General features: G+C 40.9%; 1 protein-coding gene across 2 annotated transcripts in view; it reads right to left on the bottom strand.

Moving 5' to 3' along the window:
- The window catches only part of tmc3 (transmembrane channel like 3), a 107,870-nt gene that overhangs the window by 17,396 nt on the left and 64,203 nt on the right, over window positions 1-26,271 (bottom strand). For both annotated transcript variants that reach the window (XM_077592968.1, XM_077592959.1), the window contains exons 15-21: window positions 22,818-22,885; window positions 22,431-22,559; window positions 9,002-9,112; window positions 8,558-8,683; window positions 8,381-8,459; window positions 905-947; window positions 547-814 (exon numbers count right to left, since the gene is read on the bottom strand). In XM_077592968.1, coding sequence (XP_077449094.1) covers window positions 547-814; window positions 905-947; window positions 8,381-8,459; window positions 8,558-8,683; window positions 9,002-9,112; window positions 22,431-22,559; window positions 22,818-22,885 — 824 coding nt within the window. The remainder of the gene's footprint in view (window positions 1-546; window positions 815-904; window positions 948-8,380; window positions 8,460-8,557; window positions 8,684-9,001; window positions 9,113-22,430; window positions 22,560-22,817; window positions 22,886-26,271) is intronic.

The following is a 26,271-nucleotide window of genomic DNA, read 5'->3' on the forward strand; positions in this document are numbered from 1 at the left end:
GTAGCCAACTCCGGTCCTTGAGAGCCGCTATCCAGTCTGTTTTCCATATCTCCCACCACCAAAACACCTGAATCAAATAATCGGGATCGGTATCAAGATTCTGGACAGCTTGCTGATTAATTGATCATTTGATTCAGGTGTGGTAGAGGAGGGAGATTTAGAAAACAGATCGGATAGCGGCTCTCGAGGACCAGAGTTATCCACCCCTGTGCTAGGGCATTACAAATTTCTGCTAAATTGTACGCATTTCCGCAATAAACAGGGCTTAAATTCCATACAAAACCCTACATATTGTGGGGTGATGTTACTTGTACAGCAATATTGTAAGTGGAATATTGTACTGTGTAATACAGTGTCATCAATATGTTGAAATGCATTAACCTCGGCGAACTCAAGTTTTTTGGTGTTGCAACCATTACTAAAGGTCAAATTTGACGAGTGAGTTCTCTACAGTTAAAAGTAGTGCAACTCTATTCTAACCTGAATCTAAATCTATTTTAATCTGACAATTGCTTGACATTTTGCCACAATATTCATCTCTGACACCTGTTAGGTAAATGGTCCAGCCTTTGTTTGGTGAGTGTACCAGGACTTCTGGAGCATCCAGCCACAGGCCTGTTTAGCTCTCCACGAGATGCAGACTGAGCTATTGTGCGAATGCTGTTATTTCGCTGTCCGGGAGTAGGGAAATTTGTGATGCTGCTGTTCCGTTGTGGGGAGGGAGTTTGGATGGATGGATCTTGGCTGGTAATGTCACTCTCTTGTTCCTCCGGCTTTTGATTCCCATCTTCCTCTGCAGGTGTCTGATGACTTGCTAAGAAAGGGTTGGAATAATAATGTAGAATAAGAAGTGTGCGCCAAATACTCTGTGGGGCAAAGTTCCAAGAGTAATAATGTTGCACACCTGCAGCCATCTGGGAGACTTTCTTTTTATCATCAGTGCGCTCCTAAAGGGATTGAAAAGATAAATTATATATTTTCTATATTTACTTAAACTACAAATGTCCAACCAATTCCACAAAAGGCCATGTGAGTGCTGACACCGATGTGCTAAGAATATCTCACAGTTGAAGGGTTCAATCCCAGGTTCCTTCCTGTGTGGAGTTTGCATGTGATCCCGGGCTTGTGTGAGGGTATTCTGGTTTCATCCCACATCCCAAAAACATGCAAGGTGGGCAAGTTGAACACTCTGAATTGCCCCTACATGTGAGTATGAGTGATAGTGTAAATGGTTGTCTGTCTCCTCGTGCCCTGCAATCGGCTGGCCACTAATTCAGGGTGTCTGTCCCCCGCCTGGTGCCCATAGTTAGCTAATCCAGCACCCCCTGTGACCCTTGTGAGGATAAGTGGCACAGAAAATGAATAAAACAGTGTGGACATTTTGACCGCGCAGCTCCTGCTCGGAATCAACTGAATACAGTTATAAGAAAACACGGTACTCGGACATTTGGTCGCCCGGACATTTGGTCGCCCGGACGTTTGGTCGCCCGGACGTTTGGTCACCCGGACGTTTGGTCGCCCGGACGTTTGGTCGCCCGGACGTTTGGTCGCCCGGACACTTGGTCGCCGGACACTTGGTCGCCGGACACTTGGTCGCCGGACGTTTGACAACATGACAGAGTTTAATGTTGAAACCAGCTCTCAAAATTATATTCATGAGAGAGAGTTTAATATCTAAATATCTACTGTTGAAACCAGCTCTCAAAATTATATTCATGAGAGAGAGAGTTTAATATCTAAATATCTACTGTTGAAACCAGCTCTCAAAACTATATTCACCCAGGCCACCAAACGTCCGGGCGACCAAACGTCCGGGCGACCAAACGTCCGGCGACCAAACGTCCGGCGACCAAACGTCCGGCGACCAAATGTCCGGCGACCAAACGTCCGGTCGCGAGAAAAAGCATTGGTGAAAATGTGTAGTCTTCACTGGTTGGTAGGAAAACCTATACCCACTTGGCCCTTTGTGAAATCTGTGTGACACCTGTGACTTAATGTGGTCACCTGGACTGAGGCTCAAAACCACAACTATTATTTGGGAAACAACAACTCTACCACATGCACCAAGTCATTCACAGGCTCAAGCATTGTATTTTGTCAACAAAAAGTGTTGCAGTGCATATATAGTGCATTGCAGTGCATCTATAGTGCATTGCAGTGCATCTATAGTGCATTGCAGTGCATCTATAGTGCATTGCAGTGCATCTATAGTGCATTGCAGTGCATCTATAGTGCATTGCAGTGCAGCTATAGTGCATTGCAGTGCATATATAGTGCATTGCAGTGCATATATAGTGCATTGCAGTGCATATATAGTGCATTGCAGTGCATATATAGTGCATTGCAGTACATATGTAGTGCATATCGTAGAAATTGTAATGGAGGCAACTTCTAATATGGGATTGTAGTGTCCTATATTTTTCGGACTATAAGCCGCGTCTGAATATAAGTTGCACTAGCCAAAAAAATGCACAATGAAAGGGGAATAACTATATATAAGTCGCACTGGAGTATGTGTTAGGTGTTTAGGCTTTTGGGGGTTTAGTTTGCATTTGTAGTCTTGGCTTTTTTCCCCTGTGCGGCGTGTCCTTGTGCTTGCCCATTGAGTTCACCTGTTTCCCCGCTCCTGGTGTCTCTCCTGCTCACTGCCTCTCGTGTCACCCATCTGTTTCTAATTGTTTTAAACCCTGTGTATTTGTGAGTTCTTGTCAGATCGTCTGCTGTTCATGTAGAAGAGGTTTTATTTTTTTGAACAAATTTATTTTATTAAAATTGCGTTACTCCACCTGCATTCCCTGGGTCCGCCTGCTTCCATGCGTTTGGTTGCTACTCTGCACACTACGTGAAACCTTAACAATAAGCTGCATTTTTCGGGAAATTTTATTTATAAAATTCAAAATAAAAATCAGACATGTCATATCAAGTGGCCACATTGGAGAAACAATAATACATAATTGTTATCTACCTCACTTTCTACGCAGGTGTCAGTTTGCTGACGGGGACTTTTTAAAGATATATTTTACAGCATGTACATCTCTATAGGATACATTTTATGGCTTGTTCCGCTCCACGCTCAGTTAGTTCTAATGTTGAAGTAGTGTTTTCGTATTATCCTTGAACACACCGTGATTGGGCAGAGGGAGGGAGAAAAGACATGCGGAAGAGTTGGACGGAGGTTTTCAAGTTTTGTTGTTGTTGTTGTTGTTCGCGACAGCGGCAATATATTTTTCAGGATCTCAACCTTGCACTCTCCGCACCAAGTTCTCTCTAAGCTGCGCGCGTGCGCAATTGCACACTGCAGTAATACCTTGACATAGGAGTGCCCAGACATATGAGGAATTTGAAATGTTGAATTGAGATACGAGTAAATTGAGCTCAGTCCTGGAACGGATTAACTCTCGTATTCTCCGCGCACAGAAAACATATGCAGCGCACAAAATAAAATTTAACCTGAATTGTAAAAAAAAAAAATCAACACAATTAAATTTTTCTATGCCATTTTGCAATGCGGGGCCCGGCGGCTTGCGTGGTTAGCACGTCGGCCTCACAGCTCTGAGGTCCTGGGGTCAAATCCAGGTCGGTCCACTTGTGTGGAGTTTGCATGTTCTCCTGCATGGGTTTTCTCCAGGTACTCCGGTTTCCTCCCACATTCCAAAAACATGCATGGTAGGCCAATTTGGACACTCTAAATTGCCCCTAGGTATGAATAGGAGTGTGAGCATGAATGGTTGTCCGTCTCTCCGTGCCCTGCGATCGGCTGGCCACCGATTCAGAGTGTCCCCCGCTTCTGGCCTGAAGTTAGCTGGGATAGGGTCCAGCACCTCCCGCGTCACCAGTGAGGATAAAGCGGTCCACAATGAAGTAATGAAGGAATTTTGCAACGCAACTCAGAGAGCGGCAGCCTGTCACTGACAAATGACAAGAAACAGTAATTTCGGATGAAACTATGACTAACACTGTGTCCAGCCAATGACATGATGCGGTTCACGTCACGAGTTTACTTCCGCGGCATGAGTAAATGTTAACGACATTGATTGGCTGCGTTAGTTACGCGTTAGGCCTGAATTGCAGGTTAGCATATAGTTAATGGTTTGTTGGAACTGCTGCCAAGCCTTTATCACCACTCAACAAGGCAAAGTAAAAAAGAAATGCGGTTCTTTTAAGATGCAATGGCTGTCGGAATATGTGCACATAGAAGAACAAGCGGTGAAATTGGGTGAGAACGGTCTCTTCTGCAAAACATGCAGCAAAGCTAAAGTTGTAAGCGAGTTTTCCGATGGAAAAATATTGCATATAGATGGAAGCTTCACTGTCTCATGTGACACATTCAGCAGAAAAGTCATTTGAATGAGAATGAGGAGTGAGAATGGCAGACATGAAAAATAAGTTAAAATTCAAGTCAGATTTGTGCATATTGTAGTGACATTTATTAAGATGTTTTATTCATAGATATTAATCATTAAATTTTATTATGACTTATTATGATTTATGGGTAGCAGACATGCACCTGCTTATGGCAGGTGTGATACTGGTGTGTGCCCATTGCGACCGGACATTTTGTCGACGGACACTTCGTCGCCGGACGCTTCGTCGAACGGACGCTTCGTCGAATGGACGTTTCGTCGAACGAACGCTTCGTCGAACGGACGCTTCGTCGGCAGACAGTTCGCCTAACCTTAACCACTAACCTTAACCATTATTAAAGAAGACAAAGGAAATTTACATATTCTTTATTAAAGAAAAAACAGCAAAAACTCGCTCGACAACACAAACACATTAACATTTGGGCGTGTGCAAGTACTACATGTGCGTTTTTCTTTATTAAAGAAAATAAAATAAAAACTCCCATCTATGAATTTCACGTTGATTCTTTTTGGGGTCTTTCCAAACGTGGAGTCCTCAACGTAGCGACCGTTTAACGTAGGAACCGTTTCGTGCGTAGTGTGTTTAGAGACGAGCACATTTAGTACTTGCACATGCCCAAATGTTAATGTGTTTGTGTTGTCGAGCGAGTTTTTGCTGTTTTATTTTCTTTAATAAAGAATATGTGAATTTCCTTTGTCTTCTTTAATAGTGGTTAAGGTTAGGCAAACTGTCTGGCTACGAAGTGTCCGGCGACGAATTGTCCGTCAACGGGGTGTCTGGTCGACGAACTGTCCGGCGACGAAGCGTCCGTTCGACGAACCGTCCAGGGACGAAGCGTCCGTCGACGAAGTGTCCGTCGACGAAGTTTCCGTCGACGAAATGTCCGGGTACCATTGCGAGCAATTATGATGTTGCTCACACTGGTCCTCAGTGTGCTCAGGGAGGTTGTCTGTATGCCCAGACATATGAAAAATTAGAGGTAACATTGCTCCGCACTCAGTGTCAATCTATCACACAGTTTGGATCATTTCACGATGTGACTTCTTCTTTTTATGTAAGTGTTACTACGTCCAAACAGCTACGGCTAATGATGACAATCATAGGGAAGGTGCAAGTTCTCGATATGGCAACGAAAGGGAACACTTACGATCACACTGCCATCTCGCTAAATTTTAAAGGTAAATGAGACTACCATTAGCTCCATCAAGAAGGACGAGGCTAACATTAGTAAGACATCTTCCATCATACTAATAAGACAGCAAAGAGGGTTGTTACATCTTCTAATAAGACTATCGTCTGTGTTGAAGCTACTTGGGCTAGATGAATAGCTGACTCCTGAAAGAATAACATAGTTGGATACACAGTCACTACCTCGCAGTTATTCACCTGTTGCGGCAGGTCTTGTAACCTGGCTACTGCTATAGTTTAGGTATGATTGTACAAAAAAGTCCAACGACGGCCAATGTTTAAATTATCAACACATGCCTGGAACACCCTCTTGCGGTTCAGTGTAAAAATAACAGGGGAAATTATATATTGTGTGAATAATTACAAAGATAAATCCAAGTGGAGTATATATAGTAACTATAAAGAAATGTGACTTGTAGTCCTAAAATACGGTAGTGTAAATGTATGGGTAAATGTAAATGTAGTGTATCCAACTATGTTATTCTTGTTATTAATGCCTCTTTTCAGATCAGCTCTGGCAGCTCTATATTTCATCTTGTCCCCCCTTCAGATCAGGGGACAAGATGAAATATAGAGCTGCCAGAGCTGATCTGAAAAGAGGCATTAAAAAGGCCAAGGCAGAATATACTAAGAAAATTGAGGAGCACTTCACAGACAATAACCCAAAGAAGATGTGGCAGGGAATACGACATATTACCAACTACAATAACAATAATATGTCTGTTAACGCAGATGCCTCACTAGCGGAGGAACTGAACCGTTTCTTTGCCCGCTTTGAGACTGACAAATCAGACCCAGTCTCAACACCCCCGCCACTACCCTGCAGCAATACACTGAAGTTCCAGGAAGAGGAAGTGAGACTGGAAATGCGGTCTGTGAATACCAGGAAGGCTGCTGGATCTGATGGAGTACCTGGGAAGGTGCTCAAAGCCTGTGCTGACCAGCTGGCTGGAGTCTTCACAAAAATCTTTAATTGTTCCCTGCAACAATCCATCATTCCATCCTGCCTGAAATCTGCCACCATTATTCCTGTCCCCAAAAAGCCAACCATCGACAGCATGAATGATTATAGGCCTGTTGCTCTCACGCCTGTGATCATGAAGTGCTTTGAAAAGTTGATAGCCCGCCATATCAGGAATACAATCTCTCCCTCAGTTGACCCTCACCAGTTTGCTTATAGAGCTAACAGGTCCACTGACGATGCTATCACCATTGCTCTACATACAGCATTGAGCCACCTGGAACACCATGGGAATTACGTGAGGATGCTTTTTATTGACTATAGCTCAGCCTTCAACACCATGAAACCGGACATTCTGACTAACAAACTCTCCCACCTTGGACTATCCTACTCCATCTGCTGTTGGATAAAGAACTTCCTAACCAACCGACCACAAACTGTTAGACTTGGTTCCCACCTTTCTTCCTCCATTACACTGAGCACTGGCTCCCCTCAAGGCTGTGTACTGAGTCCTCTTCTGTACTCCCTGTACACTTATGACTGTACACCAACCCACCGGTCCAACTACATCATCAAATTTGCTGATGACACCACTGTGGTCGGACTCATCTCAGAAGGGGATGAGGCGGCCTATAGAGACGAGGTCAACAAACTGTCTTCGTGGTGCTTGATGAACAACCTCACACTGAACAACACAAAAACTAAAGAAATAATCCTGGACTTCCGCAAACAGAGCACAGATCTGGCCCCACTCCTCATAAATGGAGTTCGTGTAGACAGGGTCCAGTCCTTTAAATTCCTGGGGGTCCACGTCATGGACAAGCTCTCCTGGTCCACAAACCCCACGGCAGTAGTGAAGAAGGCCCAGAAACGACTCCATTTCCTGAGGGTACTCAGGAGGAACAACTTGGACACTAAGCTTCTGGTAACTTTCTATAAAGTCACTGTGGAGAGCATCCTGGCATACGGCATCACAGTGTGGTACGCTGGAAGCACGGCAGCAGACAAAAAGGCCATGCAGAGAGTGATCAACACTGCCCAGAGGATCGTCGGCTGCTCTCTGCCCTCACTGGAGGATATTGCCAGCCCTCGTTACCTCAGCAGAGCCGGGAACATTGTTGGGGACCCGGACCACCCTGGTCACGACCTGTTCCAGTTGCTTCCCTCTGGCAGGCGCTACCGGTCTCACAAGGCACGGACAAAGAGGCTTAAGGACAGCTTCTTTCCCACAGCCATCAGGACTCTAAATTGCAGTAGCACGACACACAATCCCCTCTGTGTAACAACTTCGGGGTGAGGAAAGATGAAGGACGTTGGGCGGCGATCTGCCTCCTGCTGGCTGACTGGGTAAGTAGGCAGACAGTGGGAGGTAAGTGATCCATTTTATTCTTTGTTGGCATCGGTGAGGCAAACCTTTCGCAGTCGCCGGGAGTTGGTTGCGCTCGGGAGGTGATGCGATGTATCCATCACGGCAGAATGCCAGCAAGTCTGAAACTATCACTTGGTTGGGCTCTTGCCTGAGAAAAGTGCACTTTGTGGAGAAGCACCTTCAATTTCGTCATATGCAGCAGGGTATGATGACAATTAGGCTTTTGTCTAGTCAATGATGATGACAAGCCTAAGTCTGATTTTTATTATTATTTTTTTTTTAAATGCGCCAAGATTTATTTATTACTGTAACCACAACAGGTCAGCTATTGTGATTTGGCAATACTAAAGTATACTGTATATTGTATTACATACCCACCTGAATTAAATTGGTCATCCAATCAGGAGACAAGCCCAAAGGTAAATTAAGCAACTTGTGTGTACCATTGTTTTCAAAATAATATTAGCAACTTTATGCTATAATCATTTTAGACTCACTGTCTGAAGTTGCATCATCAGCTGGTTGTTGGTGAATTTTAAAGATCTGGCAATGGCCTGGAGATAGTATATCAGCATGCTAAAACACAAACAGTTGATGGAAATTATCGCACTGTTTTGGTGTGTATGTGTGTGTGTGTGGGAGCGGGGGTGGGTCATCTGTAAATGTGGTCTTACAACAAAAGCAGTAGTGCTGGTAGAACTACAACTGGACTGGTGACATAACTCATCACTTTACTGAACCACTGGGGAAAGTCGCTGGCCACTGTTTCAGATATTATGTCATAGATTTTTTCTTGACCGCTGTAAGAAATAATCACAAAATGAAAAGTTAAATGTGTTACCGACCCTAAACGCTTGTACAGATAAGGCATACCAGGCACAGTATTGCATAAATAAGGATTTGGGTAAAGAAATTCATTTCTGTGACTAATGACTAGGAAAAAATATATAATTTCACCAGTGTACCTTCAAATAAAAAATATGAACAACTTATTTATGGTATTGCCAACCAAATTTTCTTTCCATGTTTGGTTTGGTGCATGTTATGACTGTTCATTGATGAATAAAATGCACTCAATGTCTTGTAAATAAAAGAATATCAACAAAGTTACTTCTCACCTAAAAGGCCCACAGTGCTGCGATGGTCGGTATCTTACAATGGCAAATATGGTGGGAAGCATACACAGAAAGAGCATAAATAGAAGCATGGCCAAGTAGAAATTATTTGATCTGCAACAAACAGAAGAAAAACATTGGTCATCGTTATTAGTGTCCTAATATAGTGGTTCCAATAAAACTAATTGATTAGTTGATGTGGTTCTTTTTTGTCTTGATTTAATTTTGATGTCGTGTCTTTTATTCTTCTCTTTTGACAATAAGTATTTTAGTTTAAAAACAAATGAATATGACAAAGCACTTCTTGCATAGCACATTTATCTTGTCTAAATACAGATAGAGGATCTACCTTTTCCTAAAGTCTTATAATTAGGTAGAAAAAGGACAGGCAACACCATTGTGTGCATCTCGGGGGAAATAATCTGTTTCCTGGATTAAGGTGAAAAAGAAAATGCCATGTGTCTGATGTAAAATGGAGGAGAAGAATTTAAATGATAGCCAGTATTTTCCAGGAAGCTGCCATTAGCGTGGCTGCATATTTTATCATTGCTGGTACTATTTTAGCCAATTAAATGCCATACTGTTCATATCTATACTTATATCTGTCTAGGTATACTTCAGTCTATTGCAGTATTTTTCACAAGTATCCAAAATCAAAAAATGTCCATAAAAACTTGAGCGGCTTAGACACTGTAGTCCCCTATAAGAAAAAAATTAAGAAAGTGAAGAAGAAGCATAGTAAGCGGCACAGAAGAATGCCGGGGAAAAACAAGATCATATGAATGGCCGCCTGACCGAAGGAGAAAAATGCCATTAATGATATGAAAGGCGAACGCCATCGGCCTTATCTGAAAATAGAGCTCTCTGGGCAGACAAGACGGCCAGACGCCCCGGAGGAGCGGAGTCGATATTGGATTTTACCCTAAGAGCACTGCCCGGACACTGTCGCTCTTATCCAAAAATAGAGCTCTCTGACTGTCCTTGCCCTAGTACAAAACCATGTTTGTACAAAAAAAAGAAACAGCAGTCACAACTTCCCATCACTATTCAAGCGGAGAAGAGCTATTGTCATTGTGAGTACAGTAATTAAAGTATTTGCACATTTATTATATATATATATATATATATATATATACCGTATTTTCACGACTATAAGGCGCACATAAAAGTCTGAAATTTTCTCCAAAATAGACAGGGCGCCTTATAATCCAGTGCGCTTTATAGATGGACCAATACTAAAATTGTTATCACGATAAAATAAAATAAATCCGTCGATAGGACAACTATGGCAAGCAGCCCCCGACTCTACTATTTTCCCGTAGATAAAGTACTGCGCAGTGACTGCTGGGATATGTAGGTTTTTTTTGTCAATACACCCAATGGATTTTGGCCTGCCGATCGGCATCAACACAGTTGCGAAGCATGGAAGACAGCCTTGGAATACTAGTTACGCTAGCTACTAGCTAGCTACTATTTGTGAACGAATTGTGGCCGCCTGGGCGAACGTGTCTGCTTGCACGGTTGTTCGAGCTTTTGCCAAAGCCGGCATCATTTCTAAGGAGCCACATGGAAATGACGGTGACTCTGAGAACGAAGAGAGGGGACCCGGCTTTTTGGAAGGCTCGTTTGGGCAATTGTTTAATCCGGACACAGAAAATGGAGGACTTTGAGGGATTTGTGGGTGATGATGACGTGAGTGAGTTGTAAAATGTCTAAATAAAGAACAACCGAACTCCGTTTTGCTTCCGTTACCTTTTTAAAACGTGTTTTTAGCGTGTGGGTGTAGCGTGCAAGAACTATATTTCCCAGCAGTCACTGCGCACCGGAACCCGGTAATAGGCTGCTTCCGGTAGCCAGCGCTATTGCGTTTCGATGTTCATCCATATATAATATATAATATATATGCGTCTAATGAAACGGTGCGTGCTTTGTGTGTCTAAAATACAGAAATAGCACTCGTTACAGACACTGCGGCTTAAAATACGATGCGCCAAATAGTCGTGAAAATACGGTATATATCAATGGCGGGCCGTCGGGGCCTTCAAGGCCTTTTCTGCTGGCCTAAGAAATATCTGAATCATATATTATATTTTGTCCATCAATACTTATTAAATAATTCCCTATTGTCTGTTAGCTTCCTTTCATTGCTTTCCCCCCTGGTTGCACTGCTTCCAGATGTGTGTTTTCATATTGAAGCATTTAACCAATCACATTTCAGACATTATTTGTTGCCAGGGTCAGAAATCTGCCTCAAGGCCTCCACAATCAGTTCTGCGGGCTCTGCTGGATTAAACAAGCGTCGATAAGACTGTTGCTTTAACAATCAGATTTCGAGTTGGCAACACCACAATGCCTTGTCGCAAGCGTAGGGATACGTCATTGCCTTGTCGCTGGCGTAGGTATACGTCATCGCTTTCACTAACTTTGATTGGCTGGTGATAGAGTAGGCGGACCAAAGCTACCAAACTGTATCTGGAGCGAGCTACACAAGCAAATATATTGTTGTGTTGATTTAAAGCCATTTTCAAGACGGACTTTTCAAGAGAAAAAAGCTGGACATCATTAAGAAAGGTTGGACAACTCCAAAGCAAGCAATCCTGTCACTACCGGGAACGAACATTTTCAGCACTAAATTGAGTAAAAACGTATGCCAGAAATACAACAGGACAGGCTCGACTTTCAGCATTAGCTTTGATGGCGATAGAAAAGAAGGAAGAAAGAAAGGAGGATGGATATTGTGTACAGTTAAAAAGGATTTTTGGTGAGTAAAATATGGCTATATTCCTAAATAATATTTTAATTGTATGAGGTTATTATTGATTATTTTTTATGTGTCGCAGCTGTAGATGCAGTAGAGGTTTTATAGCCATATATATATATATATATATATATATATATATATATATCAGTGGCGGGCGGTGCATTTTCTGGTAGCGCCTTCAACGTATCAATCCAACCCTCAAAAACTATTTTATGGCTATAAAACCTCTACTGCAGCTAAAGCTGCGACACATACAAAATAATCAATAAATTAATGCACAAAAATTGGGTAAAATCCACTTCCTAGCAGCATTTCATGATTAAATACAAATACTGGAGCTTTTCAGACATTAAAACCAGGCCAGGGGATGATTTTCCCGGGAAAAGACAGCGATGAACGTCAATGGCGTACGGGCAAACATTGCCCGAAAATGGGGTAAAATCCAGCCGAAAAAGCCTTTATTGATTAAATACAAATACTGGAGCTTTTTAGACATCAGAACCGGGCCCGGAGTATCATTTCCCCGGTAAAAAGACAGCGATGAACGTCGATACGTCCATACGTGAAATGACAAAAAAAGCACTAAAATTAGGTAAAATCCACTTCCTAGCATCATTTATTAATTGAACACAAATACTGGAGCTTTTGAGACATTACAACCAGGCCAGGGGGGTGATTTTTCCCGGGAAAAGACAGCGATGGACGTCAATGGTGAAACGCCAAAAATTAAACTGGGTTAAAATCCACTTCCTAGCATCATTTTGTGATTAAATACAAACACTGGAGCTTAAATACAAACAATGGAGCTTTTCAGATATCAGAACTTGGCCCACAATTGAAATATTATTTAGGAATATAGCCATATTTTACTCACCAAAAATCCTTTTAACACAATATCCATCCTTTCTTTCTTCCTTCTTTCCTATCGCCATCGAAGCTAATGATGAAAGTCGAGCCTGTCCTGTCATATTTCCGGCATAGTCCGTTTTGAAAATAGCTTTAAATCAACACAACAATATACTATTTGCTTGTGGAGCTAAGTTAGCGCGCTGAAAGTGCCGCACACACCATTTTCCCGGCTGTAACAGGCTTGCTAGCTTCGGAGTTGACCGCCCTTTCTTAATGATGTCCATTTTTTTCTGGAAAAGTCCGTCTGGAAAATAGCTTTGTGAGCAAACAGAATCCATTAGTTTTTGCTTCTGTCGGCCATTGTGGGTGGAGTTTGCGATCTCGGCTGCCTCGGGTACTGCTTTGGCCCGCCTACTAGCCAATCATAGTTTGTGAAAGCGAAGACATGTCCCAGCCAGCAAAATGCTAACGCCTATGAAAAATCATTGTGCGGTTGCCAACTCGAAATCTGATTGGTTAAAAGCAACAGTCTAGTTTAATGCAGCAGAGCCCGCAAGAACTGATTGTGAAGGCTTTGAGGCAGATCTGATCTGGCAACAAATAATGGCTGAAATGTGATTGGTTAAATGCTTCAATATGAAAACACACATCTGGAAGCAGTGCAACCAGGGGGAAAAGCAATGAAAGGAAGCTAACAGACCATTTGGAATAATAAGTATTGATGGACAAAATATAATATGATTCAGATATTTCTTAGGTTAGCAGAGAAGGCCTTGAAGGCCCTGACGGCCCGCCACTGGTATATATATATATACTTATATATATATATATATATATATATATATATATATACTTATATGTATATATATACATATATATATACACATATATATATATATATATATATATATATATATGTATATATATATATATATATGTAAATATTTCAAGTATATATATATATATATATATATATATATATATATATATATATATATATGTATATATATATATATGTAAATATTTCAAGTATATATATATATATATATATATATATATATATATATATATATATATATATATATATATACTTGAAATATTTGTAAGTAGAGGTGTACTTTATATGTAATTTCTCTCATTCGTTCCACGGTCCTCACACAACTACCATCTAAACCAGGGGTCCCAAACTCAATTTACCTGGGGGCCGCTAAAGGCAGAGTCTGGCTGAGACTGGGCCGCATCAGGATTTCCACAAGAAAAGCGCTGATAAAACATTCCAACGTTATCAAATATCTTTATTTTTTAACAAAAAATAATGAATTAAATAAATTAACTTAAAGATGAATAAAAAATAAATCAATCAGTAATAAAAAATAATAATAACAATGAGCACACAGTAGATATACACTGACTGGCTAAGTAGAGAAAACTAATTATTTTTTATTCCGTTTCAAATGTATGTATTAACAGCTCTTTAACCTTTAACTTTCTGAACTTGAATGGAACATTGAACATGAAATATTCTGAACACGGCTTCTCTTGCCTACTTCTTGCTGCCAGAGACCTGGCAGCGCTTCTTCTCACATAGCTGAGTCACATTTGGCTTGAGGGAGGAAGCAGTGGAGACCCTCAGTAGAGCTTGAAGATGCTCATCAGTAAGTCTGGACCTGTACTTGGACTTATTGAAGTTCAAGATGGGGAAGAGCTTCTCACACAAGTATGTGCTCCCAAAAAGGCACATGGTCCGCTTGAACATTTGGGAAAGTTCAGGGAAGCTGGGGTTCAACTCTCTCAAAAATTGCCCAAGCTTGTCTGCTTCTCCACTCACCTCACTGAACTTGGCTTTGAGTGCAGAGTTGCACTGCAGGTCAATGAGCTCCATTTGAAGCTCAGGAGGGGCATCTTGCACATCAAAGGAGAAGGGGTCCGCAAAAATTTGAAATGTGGCTTTGTGTGTCTTGAAGTCTGCAAATCTGTGATCAAATTCCTCCTGTAGCTTCGAAATGACCTCAACATACTTCTCAACACTGAATGGTGTGCCTGCATCCACGTGAGCATTGCATGCTGGGAAATGGCAAAGGTTTGTCTGAGAGAGCTGGGCTTTCCATAACACGAGTTTAGTGCAGAATGCTCTCACGTTGTCATAGGCAGCACTGACAAGTTGCCCCTGGCCTTGTAGCTTCTTGTTCAGTACATTAAGCTCATGTGTGATATCAACAAGAAAAGCTAAGTCCATGAGCCATTTGGGATCACTTAACACAGGAACAGCAACCCCCGTCTATCTCCATGAAGTCTTTTACTTCTGCTCTCAACTCAAAAAATCTCTTCAACACGTTTCCCCTGCTGAGCCAACGTACCTCAGTGAAGTAGAGCACATCCCCATATTCTGACTCCATTTCCTCTAAAAAAGCATGGAACCTTCTGTGCTTTAAGCCCCTGGATCTGATTTGGTTGATGCATTTCACAACGACAGACATCACATTGTCAAACTTCAGGCATCTGCTCCAAAGGGCCTGCTGATGGATAATGCAGTGCAGAGCTATGGCCTCCTCCCCACCCTCCTCTTCCAGTTTTTTTTTAACAAGTGCTACCAGCCCATTCTTCCTCCCTGTCATTGATGGGGCTTCATCGGTTGTTATTCCAACAAAGCTCTTCCATGGCAAACCGGCATTCTCAATCACACAGCTGGTGAAATATTTCCTTAGCGGTGGTCTGGCCATGCATTGGAATTACTGTGAGCAACTCCTCCATCACTTCAAAATTGTCATCAACACCACGGACATATATTGCGAGCTGGGCAGTGTCTGTGATGTCTGTGGTCTCATCAAGAGCCACTGAATATACACTGAAACATTGTGCTTTCTCACACAGTTGATCATAAATGTCACTTGACAGGTCAGAAATGCGCTCTGCCACGGTTTTGGCAGAAAGGCTGATGTGGTTGAACTGACTTTTCTTTTCTGGACAGACAATATGTGCAGCCTGTAATATGCACTTTTTGATAAATTCACCTTCTGTCAATGGCTTTCCTGCTTTAGCAATCAACTCACAAACGGCGTAGCTAGCTTCGACTGCTGCATTACTGTCTTTGGTAGCCTTCTTGAAGAAATCCTGTTGCCTCAGAAGACGTGTTTTAAGACTGGCAACCTGGTTGGCTCTCTCAACTCCCTGGTATTTTCCGTACTCCTCAGCATGTCTCGTAGTATAATGACATTTCAAATTGTATTCCTTGTGCACCGCAACTTTTTCAGTGCAAATTAGACACGTCGGGGTGCCCCTGTGCTCAACAAAGAAATATTGCACTCCCCACTTTTCTTGAAACTGTCTGTGCTCATCACCGACCTTTCTCTTCACTGCAGGCTTTGAAAGAGACATCCCCTTTCAGTCGCGCGGGTCTGTGGCGCATGCGCACTTTTGCTCTCCGATCGTATTGGATTACGGCAGTTCTCCGAATTTCTCAAGTGTCATATTAACGCACTTACTGTTAAATTTCAGTTTCACTCGCGTAGATGGCTACAGACACTGACAGGCTGGATCACGGATCGTAGCGCCTCATTCAGTTCTATGCTGAGAGCAGCGGAGGAGTGTGAGCGCCGAGCGGAGTGATCGGCTTCACGGCTTCTCCTCCGCCCAGCTGATTGGAGGAATGAATGAGTGAGTGAGCGAGGCACTGGACAGCCCGGCCGATGTCCTGCCCTCCAGAGCCGTATACCTCACCGTGATTGGTTCATTCAGCTCCGAACACAACAAGTGTCAATCATATCAATCTTGCGGGCCGCACGAACATTAATCTTTCATATTAAGACGGGGGCCGCAAATTATTGTCCCGAGGGCCGCAGTTGGCCCGCGGGCTGCGAGTTTGAGACCCCTGAATTCTAAACCCTTTAAAATTGGTCAAAGTGTCCCAATTTTTATGAAAGATGTGAGGAAACACAGAAAAATGAGCGAAAATAAGGAAATGATTTATTAATGTCTTAAAATAAATAAAGCATATGAATATGTGCCCTGTGCCACTGAAATAGTTCCCTCTGTGGCCGTTATAATGGGAGATGTGATACCCACGTTTGTACACTAGATGGTGGCCCGTTCTACCATGGCCAAAAGCCGTCCACTTTGTGGTAGTTCTACATTTTAGACTTTTACGTGTGCCCTATGTGTGTGTGAAAATATGTGCCGCGTTGCATTTGTACGGTTTTTAATTGCTTAATAAGGGGAATTGCAATCATTAATAAGGGGATCATATAGCTGAGGTGGACAGGTATGTAAGAGACAATCTTGAAACATGGATAGTGATGGAGCAGCCCGGTGGCGTGAATGGTTAGCGCTTCGGCTTCACAGTGGGAGACCTGGGTTCAAATCCAGGTCGGTCCACCTGTGTGGAGTTTGCATGTTCTCACCGAGCCTGCGTGGGTTTTCTCCAGGTACTCCGGTTTCCTCCCACATTCTAAAGACATGCATGGTAGGCTGATTGGACAATCTAAATTGCCCCTAGGTATGAGTGTGAGCATGAATGGTTGTTTGTCTCCTTGTGCCCTGCGATTGGCTGGCCACCAATTCAGGGTGTCCCCCGCCTCTGGCCCCAAATCAGCTGGGATAGGCTCCAGCACCCACCAGGACTATAGTGAGGATAAAGCGGTTCAGAAAATGAGATGAGATGGATAGTGGTTGTTTTGAAACAGCCAATTGATTTGAATTGAATGCTTTTATTGTCATTATATGAGATAGAATGAGAGCGATGAAATGAGAGCCCAGTAGAGGATAACAATGTTCTAAAGCAGGGGTAGGGAACCTATGGCTCGGGAGCCATTTGTGGCTCTTTCCATGGGTACATATGGCTCTCCACTAACCTGTGAGGTAAAATATGGAAATCATTGGTGAGAGAGCTGAGTCCCGAACGCACTAACAAGAGCGTCACTGCGGCGTCGACACTACCTGTACCCCAATTTAAATCTTAATTTTGTTTTTTATTACTCTTCTGCATGCATGATATCATTGATTCTGATTTTGTAAGCCACCACATAACAATGTTGTCAAAAGAAATCAGAGACTTTTTGTACGTTAAAAGTGATGAAATGACAAAAAAATAAAAATTACACTTTCATATATTTTTACTTTTCAATTCCGAGAATGGCTCTCAAGAAATAACATTAGAAAATATTAATTGTTTATGGCTCTCTCTGTCAAAAAGGTTCCCGACCCCTGTTCTAAAGTAAGAATCAATGCATCCGCGACAATATTCAAAATAAAATAACGGATAAGGAAATGCATTTACTTTTTGGGGGATTTCGTAACTTCTATCTTTTTCGTATACAGACGCTCCCCTACTTACGAACATTCAACTTACGAACAACGGTACATACGAACATGTCTGAAAATTACGTTTAAGTCCAAAAATGTTCGCAAGTCCAATTTTGTATTTCGCCTTTTTCGGAGTAGTACTTCTTTCCGCCGCTAATACCGACGCCTGGCGCTGTGAGAGCTCAGCTCACCCAGCATCTACCTTCTTCTTCGTTGCAATGCGGAAGTGCGTGAATGTATCTCCAGTGTGCAAAGAACCTTTTTCGTTTGTATCATTAAATATCTCATGCATCCAATATTGAATATGGTTGGTAAAAAGCTAAAGGCTTCTATTGAGGGAGTTTCAAGGAAGAGGCAAGCCATTTCATTTGAAACGAGTGGCAATAATAACGAAGCTTGATGCGCGTTTCACGGGCATTGAATCGTTCGACCGTCAGTACCATTTATAAACAGAAAGATCGAGCAGCAGGACCCAAATATTGAACATTGCACAAAGTTTGCAAATCAATTGAATGATGCCATACAGTGCTACTGCATCATTTATGATGAAAAAAAGAAGAAAACTGTGCAATTGTCATTAGGTCGCTTCTTTTGGCCAGTTTCTAATACATAAATCTCTCTCTCTCTCTACAGTACTGTACATATTCTCTCCATTTTATTAAATGTTTTTTTTCTTCAGTACAAACCAATGCGTGTTACTTATACAAGCCTTAAACATACAAATGCACTTATATAAACCTTCAATATACTTATATCGGCCTTAAACATAAATTATAATACAAAATATAGCACTGAATCAACTTACAAACAAATTCAACTTATGAACAATCGCTCGGAACCAATTGCGTTCGTAAGTAGGGGAGCGTCTGTATACAGTTGTGGTCAAAAGTTTACATACACTTGTGAAGAACATAATGTTATGGCTCTCTTGAGTTTCCAGTTATTTCTACAACTCTGATTTTTCTCTGATAGAGTGATTGGAACAGATACTTCTTTGTCACAAAAAACATTCATGAAGTTTGGTTCTTTTATGACTTTATTATGGGTGAACAGAAAAAGTGATCAAATCTGCTGGGTCAAAAATATACATACAGCAGCGCTAATATTTGGTAACATGTCCCTTGGCCATTTTCACTTCAATTAGGCGCTTTTGGTAGCCATCCACAAGCTTCTGGCAAGCTTCTGGTTGAATCTTTGACCACTCCTCTTGACAGAATTGGTGCAGTTCAGTTAAATTTGATGGCTTTCTGACATGGACTTGTTTCTTCAGCATTGTCCACAGGTTCTCAATGGGGTTTAAGTCAGGACTTTGGAAAGGCCATTAGAAAACCTTAATTCTAGCCTGATTTAGCCATTCCATTACCACTTTTGATGTGTGTTTGGGGTCATTGTCCTGTTGGAACACCCAACTGCGCCCAAGACCCAATCTTCGGGCTGATGACTTTAGGTTATCTTGAAGAGTTTGAAGGTAATCCTCCTTCTTCATTATCCCATTTACTCTCTGTAAAGCACCAGTTCCATTGTCAGCAAAACAGCCTCACAGCATAATACTACCACCACCGTGCTTGACGGTAGGCATTGTGTACTTGGGGTTAAAGGCCTCACCTTTTCTCCTCCAAACATATTGCTGGGTACTGTGGCCAAACAGCTCAATTTTTGTTTCGCCTGACCACAGAACTTTCCTCCAGAAGGTCTTATCTTTGTTCATATGATCTGCAGCAAACTTCAGTCGAGCCTTAAGGTGCTGCTTTTGGAGCAAGGGCTTCCTTCTTGCACGGCAGCTTTTCAGTTCATGGGGATGCAAAACACGCTTGACTGTGGACACTGACACCTGTGTTCCAGCAGCTTCTAATTCTTGGCAGATCTGCTTTTTGGTGATTCTCGGTTGAATCTTCACCCTCCTGACCAACTTTCTCTCAGTAGTAGGTGATAGCTTGCATTTTCTTCCTGATCGTGGCAGTGACAAAACAGTGCCATGCACTTTATACTTACAAACAATTGTTTGCACTGTTGTTCTTGGGACCTGCAGCTGCTTTGAAATGGCTCCAAGTGACTTCCCTGACTTGTTTAAGTCAAGGATTCGCTTTTTCAGATCCATACCTAGCTCCTTTGACTTTCCCATTGTAGCGTTTGTGGGCGTTTGCATCCATTGAGCCCTATCTAAATGGCCTCAGAGAACTCACCAGCTGTAGTCACTCATAATCACTCACAAGAAGTTAAGAGTCCATGCTATGAAGCTAATTTCACTGACACAACTTTCTAAGTCACCAAAATTGCTAATTTGTGTTGCTGTATGTATATTTTTGACACAGCAGATGTATATGTATGTATATGTATATATATATATATATATATATATATATATTTATATATTTATATATATGTATATGTATACATATACATATATATATATATCAAATATGAATTAACTTGGATTAATATATACAGACACTCAAACATACGTTTAATTTAACTTTACACAAAACTGAATTCTAATTAGTTTTAATCACTTTTACCTTTGTAACGGGTTGACTGCACCCGCACGTTCAGCCAGAGTCTTCAAAACGAACGCATCAAGAGTTGTTTGTTTTTGCCTTCCCTTCAAAATATTTCGAAAATGACGCGCACAAATGTCATCAATACGATAACGCGCGACCATTTGCCAGCTAGTCAGGCTGCCTCTTTTCTACAAAATCCGAAAACCCTTGCCACTTCGTGAGCATGTCTTTGATATCTTTTGTAGACAGGGGCCCTGCCTCTTCCACCGCCTCCTCGCTACTGAGTTCCGGCAACAAATGTTCACTCTCCTGGAGCTCGATTAAGTCCTGTGTCATGAGTTCTTTGTTGTGCTCGGCGATTCGCCTTCAACGGGTAAAATCCACTTCCTAGCAGCATTTAATGATTAAATATAAATACTGGAGCTTTTCAGACATTACAACCGGGCCGGGGGGTGATTTTCCTGGGAAAAGACAGCGATGAACGTCAATGGCGTACGGGCAAACATTGCCCGAAAATGGGGTAAAATCCAGCCGAAAACAGCATTTAAATACAATATTAAATACAAATACTGGAGCTTTTTAGACATCAGAACCAGGCCCGGAGTATCATTTCCCCGGGCAAACGACAGCGATGAAGGTCGATACGTCCATACGCAAAATGGCAAAAATTGCACTACAATGGGGTAAAATCCACTTCCTAGCAGCATTTATTGATTAAATACAAATACTGGAGCTTTTCAGACATTACAACCGGGCCAGGGAGGTGATTTCCCCGGGAAGACAGTGATGGACGTCAATGGCGAAATGGCAAAAATTGCACTAAAATCCACTTCCTAGCAGCATTTATTGATTAAATACAAATACTGGAGCTTTTCAGACATTACAACCAGGCCAGGGAGGTGATTTCCCCGGGAAAAGACAGCGATGGACGTCAATGGCGAAATGGCAAAAATTGCACTAAAATGGGGTAAAATCCACTTCCTAGCAGCATTTATTGATTAAATACAAATACTGGAGCTTTTCAGACATTACAACCAGGCCAGGGAGGTGATTTCTCCGGGAAAAGACAGCGATGGACGTCAATGGCGAAATGGCAAAAATTGCACAAAAATGGGGTAAAATCCACTTCCTAGCAGCATTTAGTGATTAAATACAGACACTGGAGCTTTTCAGATATCAGAACCGGGCCCACAATTGAAATATTATTTAGGAATATAGCCATATTTCACTCACCAAAAATCCTTTTTAACTGTACACAATATCCATCCTCCTTTCTTTCTTCCTTCTTTTCTATCGCCATCGAAGCTAATGCTGAAAGTCGAGCCTGTCCTGTCGTATTTCTGGCATAGTCCGTCTTGAAAATGGCTTTAAATCAACACAACAATATATTTGCTTGTGCAGCTAGCTCCAGATACAGTTTGGTAGCTAATCATAGTTGGTGAAAGCAATGACGTATCCCTCCGCCTGCGACAAGGCAATGACGTATCCCGACGCCCGCGACAATACATTGTGGTGTTGCCAACTCGAAATCTGATTGGTTAAAGCAACAGTCTTATCAACGCTTGTTTAAAGCGGCAGAGCCCGCAGAAATGATTGTGAAGGCTTTGAGGCAGTTTTCTGACCCTGGCAACAAATAATGGCTGAAATGTGATTGTATTGATGGATAAAATATAATATATGATTCAGATTTTTCTGAGGCCAGCAGAGAAGGCCTTGAAGGCCCTGACGGCCCACCACTGATATATATAAATATATATTTGAACCCAGGTCTCCCACTGTAAGCTCCTGTCCTCCATTTGCGAGTTTCAACTTTAATTTTGACATTTTTATGAACATTTTTGATTTGTATACTTAATATAAAACACTGCGAAACCGCAGATATTGAACCCGCAAAGTGATGAAGGATGACAGTGCTCACAACACCATCAGGTGGCTGCTCTAGTAGGCAACAGAATGTACATTTTTACACATTAGTGATGATGCTCTAAAATACAAATGCCTTTTATTTTAAAAGCAAATACCTGACCTGGATGCTTTGAAGACCTGCTGATGGGGAACATTACAAGTGAGGACCGCCCAGCTCCTGAGATACATCAGACCAATAAGCTTTAACACATTAAAGGCAGGAAGACAAGGGGAGAAAAAAGCTCCCATCCTGTGGGGAAAAAAAAATTACACACCCACTGAGAGACATCGGTAAAAGACGTCCATTATCTTTATTATTGTGAGGTGACAGTTCTGAAATTACATGACCTAATCTGAAGGGCACAGGCAACAAAGGTGGAATTGAGACATAGTGAGCTCTTGTAACAAGGTCATGGATACTGAGCAGGACTGGACAGACTGTTAACTTTGAAATAGATCCTCCATTTCAGCAAGCTAACATTAGGGTTTACAAAATGTTTTGTCTTACCAGATCATCCCTTGGTTATAAATCAAGTGCAGAACATTCTCTGCTATTTTGAATTCCCCGTATTCCGGCTGAAAATAAAGAAGTATGAAAATCTGGTTTTAAAGAAAAGTTAGACTGTATCGGACATACATGAACCCAAACATCTAGTTAAATATTAAGGGTTAGGCTTTAACATGCTAGTTACTTTGTTTGATAAAAAATTTGGAGGATTGAGGTGGATTTCCACATTTACATCAGCCATTTGCATTCTAGACAGGACCCTAAAACAACACGGTTAGTGAAGAATTATACGATACATCAATTAAACTGACGCTTACACTAGTGCTTGGCTGACAAAATAGAGAAGTTGATTTATGCATGTACTTAATTTAAAAAACAAACACATATCTATCTATCTATCTATCTATCTATATATATATATATATATATATATATATATATATATATATATATATATATATATCATCTCATTTTCTGAACCGATTTATCCTCACTAGGGTCGCAAGGGGTGCTGGAGCCCTGAATTGGTGGCCAGCCGATCGAGGACACAAGGAGACGGACAACCATGCCTAGAGGCAATTTAGAGTGTCCAATCAGCCTACCATGCATGTTTTTGGAATGTGGGAGGAAACCGGAGTACCCGGAGAAAACCCACGCAGTCCGGAGAGAACATGCAAACTCCACACAGGTGGACGTGACCTGGACCTGGATTTGAACCCAGGACCCCAGAGCTGTGAGGCCGATGCGCTAACCACTCGCCCCACCGGGCCGCCCTTACATATGTATATACTACGTATGTTTGTATATACTACGTATGTATGTATGTATGTATATACTACGTATGTATGTATGTATATACTAAGTATGCATGTATGTATGTATGTATATATATACTACGTATGTATGTATGTATATACTACGTATGAATGTATGTATATACTACGTATGTATGTATATACTATGTATGTATGTTTATACTACGTATGTATATACTACGTATGTATGTATATACTACGTATGTATGTATATACTACGTTTGTATGTATGTATATACTACGTATGTATGTATATACTACGTATGTATGTATATACTACGTATTTATGTATATACTACGTATGTATGTATGTATATACTACGTATGTATGTATGTACTACGTATGTATGTATGTACTACGTATGTATGTATGTATATACTACGTATGCATGTATGTATATACTACGTATGTATGTATATACTACATATGTATGTATGTATATACTACGTATGTATGTATGTACTACGTATGTATGTATACACTACGTATGTATGTATGTATGTATATACTACGTATGTATGTATGTATATACTACGTATGTATGTATGTATGTATATACTACGTATGTATGTATATACTACGTATGTATGTATATACTACGTATGTATGTATGTATGTATATACTAAGTATGTATGTATACTACGTATGTATGTATATATACTACGTATGTATGTATGTATGTATGTATGTATATACTACGTATGTATGTATGTATATACTACGTATGTATGTAAATACTACGTATGTATGTAAATACTACGTATGTATGTATATACTACGTATGTATGTATATACTACGTATGTATGTAAATACTACGTATGCATGCATATACTACGTATGTATATATATACTACGTATGTATGCATGTATATACTACGTATGTATGTATATACTACGTATGTATGTATATACTACGTATGTATGTATATACTATGTATGTATGTATATACTACGTATGTATGTATGTATATACTACGTATGTATGTATGTATATACTAAGTATGTATGTATGTATATACTACGTATGTATGTATATACTGCGTATGAATGTATGTATATACTACATATGTATGTATATACTATGTATGTATGTTTATACTACGTATGTATGTATATACTACGTATGTATGTATATACTACGTATGTATATACTACGTATGTATGTATGTATATACTACGTATGTATGTATATACTACGTATGTATATACTACGTATGTATGTATGTATATACTATGTATGTATGTATATACTACGTATGTATGTATATACTACGTATGTATGTATATACTACGTATGTATGTATATACTACGTATGTATGTATATACTACGTATGTATGTATGTATAAACTACGTATGTATGTATGTATGTATATACTACGCATGTATGTATATACTACGTATGTATGTATATACTACGTATGTATGTATATACTACGTATGTATATACTACGTATGTATGTATATACTACGTATGTATGTATATACTACGTATGTATGTATGTACTACGTATGTGTGTGTGTATGTATGTATACATACATATATATAAGTACAATATGCTATTAATATTCCAGCAAAGTAAAATTTGTTCCCTCATCATTGCCAAAATATTTTAGGGTTTGCAACTTGTAAAAATTCTTTTAAATTAGACTGCAAATAAATGTAAAAAATAAACATTAAGTTATTCCAAATGTATTTATTTTAGATATGCATGTCATAAATATTTGTCATTCATTCATTTTGCGTACCGCTTATTCTCACGGGTCAGGGGCGGTGCTGGAGCATATTCAGGCCAACCATGGATACCAGGCACAAGGAGACGGACAACCAGTAACGCTCACACTCATACCATAGGGCCATCCAGAGTGTCCAACCAGCCTACCATGAATGTTTTTTGGAACTTTGGAGGACACCCCAATTCCCAGAGAAAATCCTCACAACCCTGGGTAAAACATTTAAACTCCACACAGGAAGGTTCAAACCTGGTCATAAATACTAAGGTTTTGTTAAATATCTGCTGGCCTAAGAAATATCTGAATCATATATTATATTTTGTCCATCAATACTTATTATTCCAAATGGTCTGTTAACTTCCTTTCATTGCTTTTCCCCCTGGTTGCATTGCTTCCAGATGTGTTTTCATATTGAAGCATTTAACCCAGGGGTGTCCAAACTATTCCACAAAGGGCCGCAGTGGGTGCGGGTTTTCATTCCAACCCATCAAGATGACACCTTTTCACCAATCGGGTGTCCTACAAGTGCAATCAGTGGATTGCAGTCAGGTGCTTCTTGTTTTCTTCAGAAATCTCATTGGTCAAAATGTCTGTGCTGGATCGGTTGGAACAAAAACCTGCACCCACAGCGGCCCTCGAGGACCGGTTTGGCCATCCCTGATTTAACCAATCACATTTCAGCCATTATTTGTTGCCAGGATCAGAAGTCTGCCTCAAAGCCTTCACAATCAGTTCTGCGGGCTCTGCTGCATTAAACAAGACTGTTGCTTTTAACCAATCAGATTTCGAGTTGGCAACCCCACAATGCTTTTTCGCAGCCATTGGCATTTTGCTGGCTGGGATACGTCATTGCTTTCACCAACTATGATTGGCTAGCTATAGAGGGTAGGCGGGCCAAAGCCA

Source organism: Stigmatopora argus, chromosome 2, assembly GCF_051989625.1.
Source record: "Stigmatopora argus isolate UIUO_Sarg chromosome 2, RoL_Sarg_1.0, whole genome shotgun sequence".
In the NCBI taxonomy this organism is placed as follows: domain Eukaryota; kingdom Metazoa; phylum Chordata; class Actinopteri; order Syngnathiformes; family Syngnathidae; genus Stigmatopora; species Stigmatopora argus.